This window comes from Cotesia glomerata, linkage group LG3 (genome assembly GCF_020080835.1).
Source record: "Cotesia glomerata isolate CgM1 linkage group LG3, MPM_Cglom_v2.3, whole genome shotgun sequence".
NCBI lineage: Eukaryota > Metazoa > Arthropoda > Insecta > Hymenoptera > Braconidae > Cotesia > Cotesia glomerata.
In genome coordinates, this window is record NC_058160.1 from 27,161,412 (window position 1) to 27,180,005 (window position 18,594).

The window sequence follows — 18,594 nt, forward strand, 5'->3', positions numbered from 1 at the left end:
AAATAATCTCTCTATGTGAAGATCTCTTGATAGTGTGAACAGACAGGGACATCGAATCGATATAAATAAATCTCCTTTAAAAGATCTGTATTTTTTTATCCCCCCATAGATTCGCACGTTATCTTGGCTTTCGAATGCGTGGCTCAGAGCCTCTTTTTCGATTTGTGAATACTCGCGGGATGGAGGTGGATGCCGCCCGAAATAGTTTTAGTGTCTGTTTGGACCAGTACAGAAGTACTGATCGAGACAGACAAAGACGAAGATAGTGATGAAGATAGAGATAGAGACAGAGAAAGAGAAAATCCTGGAGATTACAAGCGGATACGGCGAACGTGGTATCTACATCTCCGCCTCTCATTAGCGGAACTGGTTTATCGTCTGGGCTCCTATCCCTTGAATCGAGAACCGTAATTTCGGCCTCCTCCTTTCCTCTCCTTGCTTCTATTCCTACTACTACTACTACTACTACACACACGTAAACTTTATTATTATTATTATACACTTCTACTTTACCTTAACGTCATTCCTTTTTCTTCTCTCCTGACATCCGGCCACGATATCCTTAGTCCCGAATTTCGGGTTAACTTATTCCCTTTAATGTGCATGAAACTGCCGAAATTCATGAATTTATTCGATCGACTCGTGCCTCGGGAGCTTTAAGTTTATCTTAAATCATCGACTATCCGACTAAATACTTATCTCATCTCTAGATTCCAACTATTTTGTCTGATAAATATTTATTACGTCCCGGCATCCTCGAACAATCTAATATGTTCTACCCTTAGGGATTCATCTTTTCTATTTGCAATGTTAAAATTTTAATGTATATGGATATCAAGTCTCTGATATTTTAATTAGACAGGACATTTAATTACAAAATCAGGGACACACTTAAAATTAAAGTATTTAAGAAAAAAAAATGTTCTTGATTCAAGTATATAATTTTGAAAAAATTTTCTTGATTTGAGTAGAAAAATTCTTGAACTAATAAATTTTTCTTGATTTAACGAAATTTTACTCGATTCAAAAATTGTTCGTCTTGATTCAAGACAATTATCCTCTTCAAAATTATTTTTTTAGTTCAAGAATTTTTCTCTCGAAAAAAAAAATTCTTAAACTTCTTAAAAAAAATTCTTAAATAAATAAAAAATAAATGAATTCTTAAAATTCTTAAACTAAGAAATTTTTCTTGTTTAAAGTAAATTTTACTTGATTCAAGAATTCTTTGTCTTCATCCAAAACAATAAAACTCTTCAAAATTATTTTCTCGGTTCAAGATTTTTTCTCTTGATTCAAGTTATTTTTTTTTCTGTATAATAGGAGAGTGAAATTTATAATTTTTAGAAAAATATAAAAGAAAGATTCTTGAAATTAAAATAAATATTGTCGATATAATAAACTTTCACAACAAACTTGCTCGCCATTTTCAAACCAGCAAATTTTCAGCGTAAAATATCGGTACATTACATCAATTTACTCGCTCTGTAACCTTTCCAATAAATAAACAAATAAGTACAGAGCCAAGCACATAGACATAGATGTCTTAGATATCTGTATACAGATAGTTTTACTTGACTTACATTATATTAAACTAGAGCAGGAGATATCGAAGTATAAAGTCTTAAGTAAAGAGCATAGCACCGGGAAACGAGCACGCTGGTAGCCACTGGTATTCCTTCGGGAAGTCCCACGAGTGAAATTGCACCGTCTGCAATGTTACTTGTGCTCGCAAACATCTTTCCAATAACAGTAAACTTGGATTCACATGAATATAGTCCAATATATACTATATCATCTTCTACTAAAACAATATGAACAATTTTTGAGTTTATTTCTTTTTATTAAAAATATTAATTATAATTATAAATTATAACATGGATATATTTTTCTTTATTACCATGACTATATACTACTTCTGACTTGAAGTAATATAATATAATCGAAAGAGAGAAGGAAGAAAACGAGGAGTGTAATGTCTCCCAGCGGTAATATGTACTACACACCGTTCTTATTCAGTGCCTGTTTGTCTGTTCCAGGGCCCCCAGAATGTGTCGCCGCCACGAATCACCCAGGATGCACAGAACGAGGCGATGAGAGGCCTGAATGGAGGCCGAGGAAGCCGCAGAGCCCCCAGGGGCTAAGATCCTCCTCAAGAAACCCTCTGCTATAACGCTTTTCTTACCCAAGATAAGACCACACAAATCCATTCCTGTCTTTTCTTCCAAAGGATTTTACGCTTTTTCTACGTCTAACCATTGCCGGCTAATGTTCTAAGATGTAAAATGTCCGTTGTCAGGAGAGCAACCTATTACTGATATTCGACTGCTTTGTTGAGAAACTCCTGGGATTTTTTATAGCTAACTGAGAAAAGCAAGAAAATAAAGATTTTTAAAATTTAGTCATCCGCTGGGAATAAATGATTTGCTGGTTTATTTTTTAAGGTATGGAAAAACAATTTATTCATCTATTTTAAAAAACTATGATTGCAATTTTTTTAAGTTAAAATAGCAACTTTGTAGTCACTATATGATTGCCGTGACTTGTGACCTATAAAAAATAAAAGTTTTGCTTTATTAAATAATGTCTTTTGTTAAATTGCACTATACTTTCTTAAATATTGACGTTTTTAAAGATATAAGCTCAATCCTGATGTTACACTCATCAAAAGCTTTCATTTGAGTACCCACATGCATTTTTGATATATTTTTCATATATTCATATACATAAATATATAAAATATATGAAAAATTGATGTGGGTACTCAAATGAAAGGTTTCGATGAGTGTAATGTCGAAATGAGATTATATCTTTAAAAATATCATTAGTTGAAAAAATACCATGTCATTTCTTAATTATTGACGTTTTTAAAGATATAAGCTCATCCCGATGTTACACTCATCGAGACCTTTCATTTAAGTACCCACAAGGTATTTTTTCATATATTTGTTATTTATGGTATTTGTGAAATATATGAATATATATATAAAAAATGAAAAATTGCGATGTGGGTACTCAAATGAAAGGTCTCGATGCGTGTAATGTCAGGGTGAGCTTATATCTTTAAAAATGTCAATTTTTTACAATATTTTACAAGATACAAGGTCATCACTTAACAATGTGTCTAGAAATAGAGTATTTTCGAATACAGCCTAAATACTTATCATAATAAATTAAATATCGGTGAGAATGATATGAAACCTTGAAAAGGCACAAATTCAAGTCAAGACCTTTACAATGACACTAAATTTTACTAAAATAAACCGATTTTATCATACGACTATCCTGAAAACAAAATTTTTTCTTATTCTCTTAATAATATAGATTAAATTAATTAATTTTTTTTAGTGAGTTTAAACAAGATGGCGGCTCCAGTAATTGAAAAGAAGCGATTTTTCTGCCGAGAATGGGCGTTTATGAAGCTGTCACACTGCCTGGAGCAAAGACCAGCCTCAAAAACCTGCGGAGCTTTGATCGTCGGCGGTCCAGGAAGCGGGAAGACAGCGCTGTGCGCCGAACTCGCCTGGCCCTCGACAACTGCGAGCTCCCGGCACCAAAGATCCCTGAACCGTAGACTTCTCGCAAGACATTTCTGCCAAGCAAGGAGCGAAGCATCCTTGTCTCCAGCACAATTCGTGCGTTCGCTGGTCGCGCAGATTCTTCAAGCGAGTACCGACGGAATTCACCTGTCTTCACCGACATCTCCAACAGCTAGCACAACCTCAGCGCCCTCCACGTCCAAAGAAGCCGTCGCAGAAGCCTACGCTGAGCGATTACGCACAGATCCCGACATCCACGCCGCTTTGCAGCACGACGTCCTGGACAGGGACCCCGATGATGCCTTCAAGAAAGCTCTTCTTTTTCCTCTCCTCGAAGTTGAGCCGCCGAAGAACTGTTTGTTCCTTCTGGTAGACTCTATAGATGAAGGACAAGTTCTCAACCCTCCACAAACAGGAACCCGGGACTCAAGACGCGAAAATGACAATGTCAGTCGCTCCATCGCGGAATTACTCGCGAATCATCACCATTTGTTCCCACAGTGGTTGCTGTTGGTTTGTACCGCGAGGCGCCAGAGCAAAACCATCTCCAGGATGTTCACCGGGTTCAGGAAGATTTCTCTTGATGATTTGAGGAAAAGTCAGGTTGTCAGAGATGTTCAGCAATATATTTTGGCGCGACTAGACCAGGAGGACGCTCTAAGACAACACATTAGTCGTGATACTGCCGAAATGTTGAACCAGCTGCATATTAAGAGCAACGGGTGCTTTCTCTACCTGGAAAAGGTATTTATTATTTATTTTAAATAATTTAATTAATTAAAATAAAAGGTATTTATTTTTTATTTATTAATTTTGATTTATTATTTATTAATTTTATTTATTTTTTATTTTAAATAATAAAATTATTTAATATTAAAGCTTTCCTGATTCTTTAATTTGATCCTGGCTTGATCCGATCTAAATATTTTTTCAAATTTGTTGCTAAAAAACTAATTTAAATTTTTGAAAAAAATGAGCAGTATTTTAATTTGTTGAAAATTTTCAACAAACTAATTTTTTGACAACAATCTCCATTTTTTTCGAAAAAAAAATTTTTCAGTATAAAGGATTGAAAAGACTTAATGTTAAATAATTAGCATTACACAGAAAAAAAAATGTTTTTGAATCAAGTATATAATTTTGAAGAACTTAATCTTCTTGATTTGAGTAGAAAAATTCTTAAACTAATAAATTTTTCTTGATTTAAGAAAATTTTAATTGATTAAAAAAAATTACCCTCCTTCAAAATTATTTTCTTGGTTCAAGAATTTTTCTTTCGAATCAAGTTAATTTTTTTTTCAGTATACAAATTAAAAAATTACCAATCTTAATACAGACGTTTTCTCGTTTTTCTTTAATTAAATTCTAATTAATTTTATATATTTTCTTTTGATGTATATTGTCGATAGGCGAATGTTGATAACTAAATAAATGAATTAAGCACAATAATTACTAATAATAATAATAATAATAAAAACATTATTAACAGGTTTTAGACGGTGTAGCTGAGAACTTCATAGTCCTGAGAGAAGTCAGAGAAATTCCTGGTACGTTGAACGGGCTGTACTTATGGCTATGTCAGCGATTGTTTAGCAGAAAACAATTTGCGAAAGTCCAGCCACTGCTGAACGTGATACTGGCGGCGAAACTGCCGATAACTCAGGAGGTTCTGTACAAGTGTGTGAAGACGGCAAACACAACAATAACGATTGAGGACTTCAACCGTAGGCTTCATCTGCTGAGGAGGGTCATATCCGTTTCGCGTGCTGGCGCGCTTATGCTGTTTCATCACAGCTTCGCTGAATGGCTGCTAGATGTGAAACACTGCACACAGAAGTATTTGTGCTCGGCTACCGAGGGCCACGCGATGCTCTCCGCGTACTACACTCTGAGAAGTCCTGAGCTCAACCCCGACGAGATTTGTGTTCTTGGCCAGCATCTGCAGCGCGTTATCAATAATATCAGTGGAAATAATTGCACTCTAGATGCTCACACGCTTCAAGTGCTCTGGATGATTGGCAGCAGAGCGCCGATTGAGCAGTGCTATCTCGACAGCCCGGAGTGTATTATGTGGCCAAGACAGGACACCAAGTTACTCAGGCTGCTTGTTGATGCTGGTGCTAAGCCCTCGGAGAAAATAATCGAGGATGAACCTATCAAGGATCCTGTTTCTTCTAGTCAGGTTGGTTTATTATTTTTTTTTTTTATTTTAAATTGTTATATTTAAAATACGCAGTGTTAAAAAAAAATGATAGGTAATTATTTACAAGTGGGTTTTTTTTTATCAAATTGATCAATTTGTTTTTTTAAATTGATCGTTTTTTTTTGTACTTTTCAAAAAAAATATATCAAAAAAAGATAAAATAAGAATTTTATTTAAAAACATAAATGCTAATTTTTTTTCCAACTTTTAAAGGCAAAAAAGCTATCGAAACACGGAAAAAAGAAAACTCGAAAAATTACATTATGAATAGTAATATAATAAGGTCCCGTCATATTCAAAACTAGAAAAATTACAGTTCGAGATAACATTTTTCTAAGTTCAAACTTTGAATGTTAATTTTCAGAGCTTTCAATGTAAATATTATAAGCTACAATGTAATACTTATAATATCTGTAATAATTACAATCTAAAAGTGTAATTTTGCCAGTTTTCATCACGGAGCGTCACGTCACATTATATAATGTAATTTTTCTCTTTTCCGTGAATCTTTACTTTTTCATTCAGGTTTCATCTTTCAGGTTTCTGCTTCAACTATCTCTCCCATTTTCCAGCAACATCTTATAGTTTTTGTATACCCCTAAAATTTTTAAATAATTTTTAATCAATAAAATTTGACAAAAATTTGGTAAATATTTACAAGTGAGGTCAACCATTTTAATTTTCATTTTTTTGAACAAAATCTCTATTTGATTTTATTGATATATTTTTTTTCAAATACATAAAAAAATGAACAGTTTAAAAAAAATGTTGATTATCACAATTTTAACAAATTTTCAAAAAAATTTATAAATTTTTTAGAAAATTGAGATATTCAACTTTTTTTTTTCAATTGTTCGTTTTTTTACGTACTTTTAAAAAAAAAAAAAAAAAATACATCAAAAAAAGATAAAATCAAAATTTTATCCAAAAACATAAATGCCAAAATTTTTTCCAACTTTTAAAGGCAAAAAAGCTATCAAAATCTTTATTTTTTCCTTTCACGACATTTTTTATCATAAATGCGCCGTAAAAAAATCAGAATAAAAAAAATTAAAAAATGTTAATTTTTCACCATCATTGTTAATTATGGCCCAAAATGGGATTGACTCCACTTATAAATAATAACGAAATGATATTCTTGCTTGAAAAATTTTTCTCTTGCTTCAAATTAATTTTTTTAACACTGTAGTGTTAAGACAACTTAGCGATTCTAAAAATTAAATTCTTAAATAACTCAGTCTCATAAAATAAAAATGTTTAAAGGTCTCGCAAGATGTGAGCCCAGTAGATGAATCACCCGGTGAACCATTGACAGAGTTACTAGGCGAAAGCGGTGACATAAACCAAGCTGATTCATGTGGTCGAACGGTACTCCACACTCTAGCTGCGGATGGAAACGCGTCGCTCCTGGAGCTGGCGCTAGCAGCATGTCCTCAGGTAAAAAAAATTCCTGGCAATAAATACATCAGATAATTATAATTATCTGTGAAAAAAAAAATAAACAACAAATGTGGTTTTAGGCGAAGCTGGAAGCCACGGACCGCCACGGACAGACACCCTTGAACCTAGCAGCCAGACACGGGTACGCAGACGTCGTTCGAGTCCTCTTGGCTGCTGGAGCAAGTGCCGATCATGCAGACTGCGACGGGTGGACAGCACTGAGAGCAGCAGCCTGGGGCGGACACACCCAGGTACATTCACAGCCAAGCCTACTTCCACGAAACCACAAGACTGTTAAAACAGACTCTGATGTAGTTAGTGTGATTTATTATTCTTGATTTACTCTCGTTGTGGCTAACAAACTCAAACATTATCTGACTCACGATTAATACAACTATTATACTCATTACCACTGTCATTACCATCAGGTTTACTATCAACTCAACTTACTCTCTTCTTTTATTACTTTATTCATCATCCAGTCTCAGTCTCAGCCTCCAGCTCATCATTCACTAAAAATCCTAGTCAGTACAGCGTTTAGTAGTGACTCAACCAAACGTCGACTCGCTCCACAGCGATTGTCTCTTTTCTAACTAAGGAACTAAAAATAAATTAACAAATCTCGTAGGCTGAAATAATATTTATTTATATTTATATTGATATTATCTTTACCTCTATTTGTCGGACTGTTATTATTATTATTATTATTATTATTATTATTATTATTATTATTATTATTATCAATGTTATTAATAGTATATTTTTTATATAAACAGACACCCAAGCGCACATGACCATAAATGTACTAATAAAATTGCCAATTACGTCTCCAGGTTGTAGAAATGCTCTTGGAGCACGGCGCGATGGTGGATTGTGCAGACTGGGATCAACGAACGGCTCTACGTGCAGCCGCGTGGGGCGGACATGAAGATATTGTGAAAGCTCTGCTCCAACACGGCGCCGATGTCAACAGAACTGACGACGAGGGCAGAACAGCCCTCATTGCAGCCGCTTATATGGGCCACAGTGAGATTGTTGAACACTTACTTGACTACGGGGCGAAAATCGACCACGCTGACAGTGATGGCCGAACTGCGCTTAGCGTAGCAGCTCTCTGCGTTCCCTCTAATCACGGCTATGCAAAGGTCAGTTTTTCATTTTCCATTAATGATAATCATATTCATTATTTCAGGTCTAAGTATTACAAATTTCTAAGAACTAAAATCAGGATATTGTAGACCAAATAATTTATGTTTTTCTTTTTATTTATTTCAATTTACAACGTTTCGTCAGGATAATTCTGACTTCATGTCAAGCGTAATATTTAGTACTAGCTGTTACTCGCCCGCTCCGCTGAGCGTTTTATAGAATTGCATTTTTAGATCAAGACTTGAAATTTAATTAGAGTATTGTTTTGACTTGCACAGATTCCCAATTCTATCGAATTGGCATCCACCTTTTATCTATGTAATTATTCTAGCTAATATTCATTGTAACTTTCAATGTGCAATCATTATAACATTTCCGTGTCTTTCTTACAAAAATTAATAATAATTGATATGAAAAAAAAATTTGTAATGAGCATTGAAAGTTTCAGTTAAAGAAATTGCAGGTCTCATAAGTGAAGAAATCTGCCTAGTATATAAACATAATCAATAGAATTAAAAAATTTATTTTAAACTAATGACAATCGAATAGAATAAATTTAGTTACAATAAAAATTCATTATTTCTAAGTCAAAAAAATATAGGTTCCGGATAAGTAATCATCACCATATCATATACTAAAACCTTCTCCGAAACACGCTGCATCTTATGGTATTAGTGTGATATCCCCTGTAGATGGATAACTAGGGATAAGGTTCTTATTTCTAGAAGTGATGACTAGTCGAATCTAAAATGATTGTAAGTTTATTTAGAACAATGTCTTACAGGAAAAATGGCACGTCTTTGTCAAATGCTCGTATAGAACTAACTTTTACACACAGGTCAACTGACCCTCAGCACTCATCCCCTTTTCCCACTCTTCGTACTTACTCTGACATCTCTCAAAAATCATACCTACGTACCTTAGTACATACTCTCGTTCTCATTCTTTCTCTCTTACACTCATACACTCCAGATATCGTATCTTACAGCTAGACTTAAATACTACCTGATGGCCTACGCTTTTGGCGTATATTCTTTTTATTTTTGATATTACATTAGTATTATTCCGATCAGTTCAGTAATTTTCGCAGTATAACCGGACAAAAAAACCGGCTTTCCATTTATTAGTACAGTCGACGCTCTCTGTATTGGACCTCTCTGTATTTGACCGCTCTCTGTATTTGACCACATTCTTCCTCTGTATTTGACGATTTTACACAGCTCTTATGGACAAGGACGAGTCAAATACAGAGAATGGTCCTGTACGGGCGAGTCAAATACAAAGAGCGTTGACTGTATAGATCATGTGACTATGTGTTTTTGCTAAATATTTCAAGGTATTGTTTATGTAAATTATGATAATGTCTTAATAAGTTGATTTAATTGTTTAATTATTTTAATTAATTTTATTATATTTTTTGACACATAGGTTACCTGATGAAGTCAGAATTATGCTGACGAAATGTTGTAAACTGAAATAAATAAAAAGAAAAACATAAATTATTTGGTCTACTATATCCTGATTTTGGTTCTTAGAAATTAATTATAATAAAAATAAAAAATGACAGTTAAGTTAGCAATCATTAGAGAATTTTTTAATTTTTGTTTACCAAACAAATCTGTTGCAAAAAATAATTTAAAAAAATTGCATTTTTCATTTTTTTTAATTTCTACATGCCAATTTTTTTTCGCCATAATTTATTTGTTAAAAGGAATTTATAAAAATTATTTAATATCTACTAAATTTATTTTTATAAATAAAAATCGAGTTAGTAACTGATGATGTTAAATCTCAGTAGATTCTTATCTAAGAGAAAAGATTTTTATTTGGTCAACTTACTTGAAATAATCCTCGTAGGTAGTGACAATTTTACTGGAACGCGGAGCCGCTGTTGATCACCAGGACAAAGATGGAATGACCCCATTGTTAGTAGCGGCGTTTGAGGGTCATCGGGATGTTTGCGAGCTGCTGCTCGAGTACGAAGCGGACGTTGATCACTGCGATGCTACGGGAAGAACGCCCCTGTGGGCGGCCGCCAGCATGGGACATGGAAGCGTTGTCGCGTTGCTTTTGTTCTGGGGATGTTACGTCGACAGTATTGATAACGAGGGGAGGACTGTATTGAGCGTCGCTGCTGCTCAAGGTGGCACAGATGTTGTTAAACAGCTTTTGGATCGAGGTAGATTGATGGTTTTTTCAATTATCTCGGTACATCTTCATTAATAATATTGATAGTAACTAGTAACTTTGCAGTCACTATGTGACTGCCGTGACTTGTGAACTATAAATAAATAAAATTTTACTTTATTAAATAATGACTTTTGTTAAATTGCACTGTACTTTTTTCACTATTGACGTTTTTAAAAATATAAGCTCATCCCGATGTTACATTCATCGAGACCTTTCATTTGAGTACTCACATCAATTTTTTATATATTTATATATATTATATATATGTATATATGAAAAATATATCAAAATGTATATGGGTACTCAAATGAAAGCTCTTGATGAGTGTAACATCAGGATGAGCTTGTATCTTTAAAAACGTCAATAGTTAAGATAGTACAGGGCATTTTAACAAATATCTTGTGAACTATTGATATTTTTAAAGATATAAGCTCATCTCGATGTTACACTCATCGAGACCTTTCATTTGAGTACCCACATGCATTTTGATATATTTTTCATATATACATATATATAATATATATAAATATATGAAAAATTGATGTGGGTACTCAAATGAAAGGTCTCGATGAGTGTAACATCGGGATTAGCTTATATTTTTAAAAATATCAATAGCTCACCAGATACAAGGTCATTTCTTAACCCTTCAGTACCCACGTTCTTTTTAGTATCTCACTTGCACTGCAGCGACATCCTATAAGTTGAATATCGTTGCGTGAGAAAAATTCTCATAGCGAGGGTACTGAAGGGTTAATTATGAATCTAGAGATAGAGCATTTTGAATGCAGCCTAAATACTTATCATCATAAATTGACCATTGTTGAGAATAATATGAAACCTTGAAAAAGCAAAACTCCAGGTCAAGACTTTTCCAACAATACCAAATTTAACCATAAAAACCTATTTCATCATATAAATCCACTGGCCACAAAATTTTGCTTATTCTTTAAATATTATAGATTAATACCACAATTTTTTCCGATTAAAATTGAGCAAAAAAAAAAGATTAAATCCTCTTGAAGTCTTGAAAGATTTATTTTTATTTCTCCCTCATTAATATTAGACATATTTGATAATAATAAAATTTCCGCTCACAGGGTTGGATGAACAGCATCGAGATAATTCCGGATGGACACCGCTCCACTACGCAGCATTTGAAGGTCATCTGGACGTATGCGAGGCATTGTTAGAAGCTGGCGCAAAAGTCGACGAAGCTGATAATGACGGCAAGGGTGCTCTGATGCTTGCAGCACAAGAGGGACATACTGGTTTAGTCGAGAGGCTGTTGGAACAGCACGCAGCTCCCATCGATCAGCACGCCCACGACGGCAAGACCGCATTGAGGTACATACTAACCACTCACATTTATTTTCATCCTGGTATTTCTGATGTTGAACACACAGATAGAGAATACAGATAGAGAGCCTTTCTCTTAAACTGTATAAATATATATACACGACAATCCTTTCAGCTTATGTACACAAAATAACATTTTATCTCTCTATTGTTGTGGTTCTCTCAGGCTTGCAGCCCTCGAAGGTCATTACGAGACAGTACGGGTGCTTCTGAAACACAATGCCGATATGAATGCCAAGGACGCGGATGGAAGAAGTACTCTGTATATTCTTGCGCTGGAAAATCGATTGGCGATGGCGAAGTTTTTGCTCGAGAATGCTAATGCTGATGTCGAGAGCCGTGACTCTGAAGGTAGAACGGCTCTACATGTCAGCGCGTGGCAAGGACACGAGGAGATGGTCGCTCTGCTCCTGACAGCCGGCAATGCCAGTGTTAACGCTTGCGATAATGAAAATCGCACTCCTCTACACTCGGCCGCGTGGCAGGGACACGCTGCTATTGTTAGATTACTGCTCGAGCACGGCGCTACGCCAGATCATACGTGTAATCAGGGTGCTACTGCTCTAGGTGCATTTCATATATTATTAATTAATTAATTATTATTATAATATACCTCATTGTTAATGGTTTATGCGTAGGCATTACGTCTATTATTGATAACACTGTAATAAACTAATTATAGTATCATTTCACTCGAAGTAATACTACTCCTACTAATCGGCTGTTGAATTATTCAGGCATCGCCGCGCAAGAGGGTCACGAACACTGTGTTAGAGCACTACTCAATCATGGCGCAGATCCTAATCACTCCGATCATTGTGGTAGAAACGCAATAAAAGTTGCTGCTAAAAGCGGCCATGATACTGTCGTCAGGCTTTTAGAGGAACATTCTGCTAATCAACGCAGTTTACGACCTGTCATGAATGGAGGTATTTTATTTATTTACTTTTATTATACTTTTTTTTTGGTAATTTTTTACAAATTGGCTCAATGCCATTTTGGGCAATAACTAGGTGAAAAATTAACATTTTCTAATTTTTGTTATTCTGCTTGTTTATACGGCGCATTTATGATAAAAAAAAATGTCGTGAAAGAAAAAAATAAAGATTTCGATAAGATTTTTGTCTTCAAAAGTTGGAAAAATTTTTGGATAAAATTTATATTTTATCTTTTTTTTATTTTTTTTCTTGAAAAGTACATAAAAAAATGAACAATTTAAAAAAAAAAGTTGAATATAACAATTTTCTAAAAAATTTATAAATTTGTTTAAATTGTGATAGTCAAGTTTTTTTTTTTTAATTGTTCATTTTTTTATGTATTTTTCAAAAAAAAAATAAATCAATAAAATCAAATAGAAATTTCGTTCAAAAAATGAAAATGAAAATGGTTGACTCCACTTGTAAATATTTACCTCTTCGGCAATTATTTACAAGTAGGGTCAAACCTATTTTTGGCCATATCTAGGTGAAATATTTACATTTTTTAATTTTTTTTATTGTTATTGTTTTTACGGCAGATTTATAATAACAAATGTCGTGAAAGGAAAAAATGAAGATTTGGATAGCTTTTTTACCTTCAAAAGTTGGAAAAAATTTTGGCTTTCATGTTTTTGGATCAAATTTCTATTTTATCTTTTTTTGATATATTTTTTTTTCTGAAAAGTACATAAAAAAACGAGCAATTAAAAAAAAAAAGTTGGACATCACAATTTATAAATTTTTTTGAAAATTTGTTAAAATTGTGATAATCAACTTTCTTTTTTTTAATTTTTGATTTTTTTGTATTTTTCAAAAAAAAAAAAAATATATCAATAAAATCAAACAGAAATTTCATTCAAAAAAATGAAAATTAAAATAATTGACCCCACTTGTAAATATTTGTTTTTTTTTTATTTCTTGATTGATTTAAAAAATTTTTTTTCTATTTTTTCTAAAAATTTACTCACTTGTCTAAACAATAATTAATTATTTGAAGGTGGAAGCAGTAGCGCGACATCAGTGACATCAAACTCAACAGCAGAAACAAAGCCGTCATCAGCAATTCTAAACCCCTTGTCAACACAGTACAGCCCTGCTGAGTCTCCCGACTCAACAAAAAGACGCAGCTGTGTATCACTGGGCAACAATTCCAGCAACAGCAAATCCAGCAGCAATTTAACTGGAAGCACAAAGAGTGATCAAGGAAAATTCAGCCAAAACCCGATGGTCAATCAAGTAATCAAAGCTCCACTGTCATTCACACAGCAGCTCCAACAGTGCTCTCGAGGTGCCAAAAGCCGCCCGCTGAGCAAACTGCTGAGTCCGCTCAAAAGCGAGCCCCAGAGCCCGATCTACGCTTCTCCACCTCACTCTCCTCTGAGTGATAGTCTTATTCCGTACTCTCCGACAAACACTAGTCCACCTAGCGCACAAACAGCCGCCAGTGTTATTCAAAGTCAACTTGGTGTATCATTGCTTACTGGGAACCAAAGCATACAGTACAAACCACACGGTGGCTTCAACAAATCTCCGGTTATCTACGAGCCTATCGAGATAAAAACTGAGCTCATTGACAGGAATGACAGCTCAAAGCCTTTTGAACTCACCAATGAAATGCTCGGGCTCAAAGTCAATAAAGACAAAAAGAGTAATGGGTACGATGACAAACGCAATTCTGCTGACCCCCATTTCACTCGTGATACGCACATGAGAATTATTTTAGGTAACAGTGGAGCCGGTGTTGGACGTAATGTCAAACATACGGATCACGTTACACCCAGGTAATTTTTTTTTATTGAAAATTTTGAAGATATACTATTCAAGTATGAATTGTTACATGTATGAAGAAAAAAATTTAATTTTTATTTTAAAATAAATTTTAAATGAGATATTACTAAAATTAGCCGACGTTTTTAATTTTTTTTATTAAATTAAATTAGAACTAAAAAATATTTCTTAAAAATTGTACTTATAGTTTTCAAGTTTTTTATGAATGAAATTAAAAAAAAATTTTTTTTTGTAACAATTTTTTCGATAAAAAAAATTCTAAAATTTTTTTAATGTCGGTTAAGGTAGTTCACTCAGGACATATACACGGAAAGAACAAGATGACACTGGATGTCATCCCAGATTATACTGAGTGAAAAAAAATTTCAGATAGTAGCTAGTATAATCCAGATTACAATGAGTATAATCTAGATATCACGCAATATAATCTGGATTTTTCTAGCTACTATCTGAAATTTTTTTTCACCGCAGATATTACTGTGCTATTTATTTCCTTTTCACTCGCTAGTGCTGCCTTTCTCACGATCTCTTATTCGTTTTTACTAATGAATATTTTTGTTTAACTAACCAGTTGATTTACAGTTTATAAAAAAACTACATGGTAAAAATTTTCAAAATTTCTTTGGATTATTTTAAGAATATTATTATAATGAAAATAAATTTAGCTGAGATCTAAAAATTTTTATGATTTTTTTTTATCAAAAAATTATTACAAAAAAATTTTTCATTTGTTAAAAACTTCAAAAACTATAAGTGCAATTTTTTAAAAATATTTTTTAGTTATAATTTAATAAATTAAGCAAAATAAAAAAATCAAAAATGTTGGCTAACTTTATTATTATATTATTATAACAGGTATCAGTTTTTTGAAACGATCTTAAAATCCTTTCAATGCAATAACCATTTATATTTGTGATTTTCTCACTCTCCACCCATACTTGGTGCTAAAATGTAATTTTTAATTACAATTATCTCATTTCTGGTATGGTCAATTGATTTCAAATTTCGAAAACTTCTTAAAATTTTGGATTTATGACCGAACTACCTTAACTTAATTTTCATTAAATCAGTCTATTTTGTAAAAATTGAATTATTGTTATGATAATTAGGAAATTAATTATTATTTTAATTTTGCAGCCCAAATCCAAAACCTAAACGCAATGGTTTAGTATCAAATCCGGCGATGAGACTTGTGGCTGGCGTACGAAATGGTTTCGAAAATGCAACTAATAGGAATAAACCGATTACCACCCGCGTTAATGGATTCCAGTGGAAGGCTGAAGCACGCAAGGAAACTCCGTTGTAGAAACACAAATACCAATAATTATAAATTATATATATATATATATACTGAAGAAGCCAATTACTAAATAAAATAAAGATAAAATTTGTTATAAATTATTGAAACAAAAGTAATTATTACTACTCGATATTAAATTGAGATACTAAAGTTTTAAATAATTATTAAGTATTAAATGATAATATTTAATAGTTTATATTTATGTGAAAGTCAATATATAACGTTGATTTTTTATTTTTGTTTTTTACGTGAGCAAAATCAATTACCTCATATGAGAACAAGTTAATAAATGACGAAAATAACGATAACGTCAATACGTGAGACGTATTTAAGAATATAGATAAAAGGTTTATATAACTTAATACCAAATAAATAAAAAAAAAACTTTATCGATCTCACTAATACTTAGATTTAATAACGAATTAACTGTTTCAGTAACTGATAATTATGTTTAAGCGATTAATTAAATTTTTTTATTTCAAAAATTATTAGATAATATATAAATATAAATATTTAAGAATATTATAAAATATAAAAATTTATAAACGAATAAATTAAAAATTAGACAGGATTTATTTCTAAAGACTGTAAGAACGAAGCTTGTAATTTAAAACACTTGCTTATAGTGATGATCCGATCATTTATAAATGTAAAGTTATGTATAATAATCACTATATTTACAAAAACAGATAAACATAATTAAATAGAATGACTGATGATTGATATTTGTTACAATGGAGTGTAGTTTATATAAATGCTCTGCTGATATTTAAAATACGTAAAATAATGGCCTCAAAATTAACTCATACGTCAAATGAGTCTTTTATTATTACATGTAAATACTTTGTCAATGTAGTGAGCATTATAATATTTATTATAGATTGTAGCAGGTGATAAATAAATGATAATAAATATTAATTAATTTTATCTTTGATCTAATTAATTATTTTAACTTATTTTACCTTGTTATTTATTTTTTTTTTTTTTATTAAAAAGTTTTTTAAAATCATAATTCAATTTTACCGCGTTTTCCCTTCTAATTCATAAACTTTCCCGGGTTGCAGTCAACTAGTCAGACTGACAACATTCTGAATTAATAAATTACTAGAACTTAAAAAGTAAATATAAAATATCATTTAAAATATATAATTTTACAAATTTTAAAATTTCGAAAAATATAAACTTGAATAAAGAAAAAACCAAAGCTATATTAATAGAATCTTTTAAAATCACAAAGTCTCAATAAATTAAAAAACATAACAACGAAAATTTTTACGTCAAAATGAATGAATAGACGAACACTTATTTAGCCGAAAAATGTAAATATATAGTTATTTGGATGAGTAATTTTCGGCCGAATTATTATTCGGATGAATATACGTCGGAACAAACTTTTTTCGAAATTAAATTAATTTTAACTCTTGAGGAATATAAGATTTATGTTTACCTATATTCGATAGCTCCAGATAGCTCGGTGTTTTATAATTTTCAAAATTTTTTTTCGGCTGGTATTCTATTTAAGTTAATGTATTTTATAAACCTTGAATGTAGCGGAATTTTTAATTTTCTAGAGTTTTGATAATTCGGAATGTTGTCGATCTGACTGGTTGACTGCAACCCACTTTCCCGACTAAGACTCGGTTATCTTCGTCTTCACTTCATGTATGTGCAGAAACTAAAAAAGTAATACTGAAAATTCTGAAGACTGTTATAGACTTATAAATTTATAAAAAAAAACGTAAAATTATTTTTTAGTTATTGATATTAAATTATTCTTGATACATGAATTCAAATTTTGATTCTTGACCACTGATAATTATGGAACAATTTAGAAAAGCTGAACGTGACTCCCGATCTTTGCGTAAGTATAATTATTAACCTTCAATGATAAAAATTTTTAATTCTATCGATAAATAAATGATTATTTTTTACTCATTATTAATTAATTAAGTACTAATAATTATAATGATACTGAAGTTAACTAACATCAATTTCAGTAATTTTTATATCAAATATTCCAATAAAAAAATATAATTGTAAAATTAGCTAACCTTATCATTTTTTTAATTTTTTACAAATGAAATTTATTTGCAATAATTTTTTCAATAAAAAAAATTTTTAATTTTTAGTTAGCTAACTTTTTCATAAAAAAAAATTTCTACTTATAATTTTTCTCTAACTTTCACATGTAAAATTTTTTTATTTAATTTTTTTCTTAATATTAAAATAAAAACAGTACAAATCATTGCATACTTTATGTCATAAATATTATTAAGAGAACAGGAAAAATTTTGTCTCCACGATAGTCACATGATAAAATCGATTTTTTTAGTGAAATTTAGTGTCACTATGAAGGTATTAACTTGAATTTGTACCTTTTCAAGGTTTCATATCATTCTCAGCGATATTTAATTTATTATGATAAATATTTAGGCTGCATTCGAAAATACCCTATCTCTAGACACATAATTAAGTAATGATCTTGTATCTTTTTAAATATTGACATTTTTAAAGATATAAGCTCATCCTAATGTTACACTCGTCAAGACCTTTCATTTGAGTACCCACATCAATTTTTCATATATATTTATATATATCATATATATATGATATATGTATATATGAAAAATATATCAAAAATGCATGTGGATACTC

General features: G+C 31.8%; 1 protein-coding gene across 2 annotated transcripts in view; it reads left to right on the plus strand.

Moving 5' to 3' along the window:
• LOC123261939 (ankyrin repeat domain-containing protein 50-like) overlaps positions 1–16,866 on the plus strand; it is a 100,606-nt gene extending 83,740 nt beyond the window's left edge. The window contains exons 4-15 of one of the 2 annotated variants that reach the window (XM_044723837.1): positions 2,037–2,441; positions 3,346–4,280; positions 5,026–5,718; positions 7,003–7,176; positions 7,260–7,430; positions 8,013–8,324; positions 10,186–10,507; positions 11,616–11,862; positions 12,041–12,441; positions 12,612–12,803; positions 13,849–14,632; positions 15,777–16,866. In XM_044723837.1, the coding sequence (XP_044579772.1) occupies positions 3,360–4,280; positions 5,026–5,718; positions 7,003–7,176; positions 7,260–7,430; positions 8,013–8,324; positions 10,186–10,507; positions 11,616–11,862; positions 12,041–12,441; positions 12,612–12,803; positions 13,849–14,632; positions 15,777–15,945 (4,386 nt within the window). In that variant the 5' untranslated portion in view covers positions 2,037–2,441; positions 3,346–3,359 and the 3' untranslated portion in view covers positions 15,946–16,866. Of the gene's footprint in view, positions 1–2,036; positions 2,442–3,345; positions 4,281–5,025; positions 5,719–7,002; positions 7,177–7,259; positions 7,494–8,012; positions 8,325–10,185; positions 10,508–11,615; positions 11,863–12,040; positions 12,442–12,611; positions 12,804–13,848; positions 14,633–15,776 lie in introns of both variants that reach the window. The other variant, XM_044723836.1, reaches the window with a different exon arrangement.
• Positions 16,867–18,594: the final 1,728 nt, after the last annotated feature.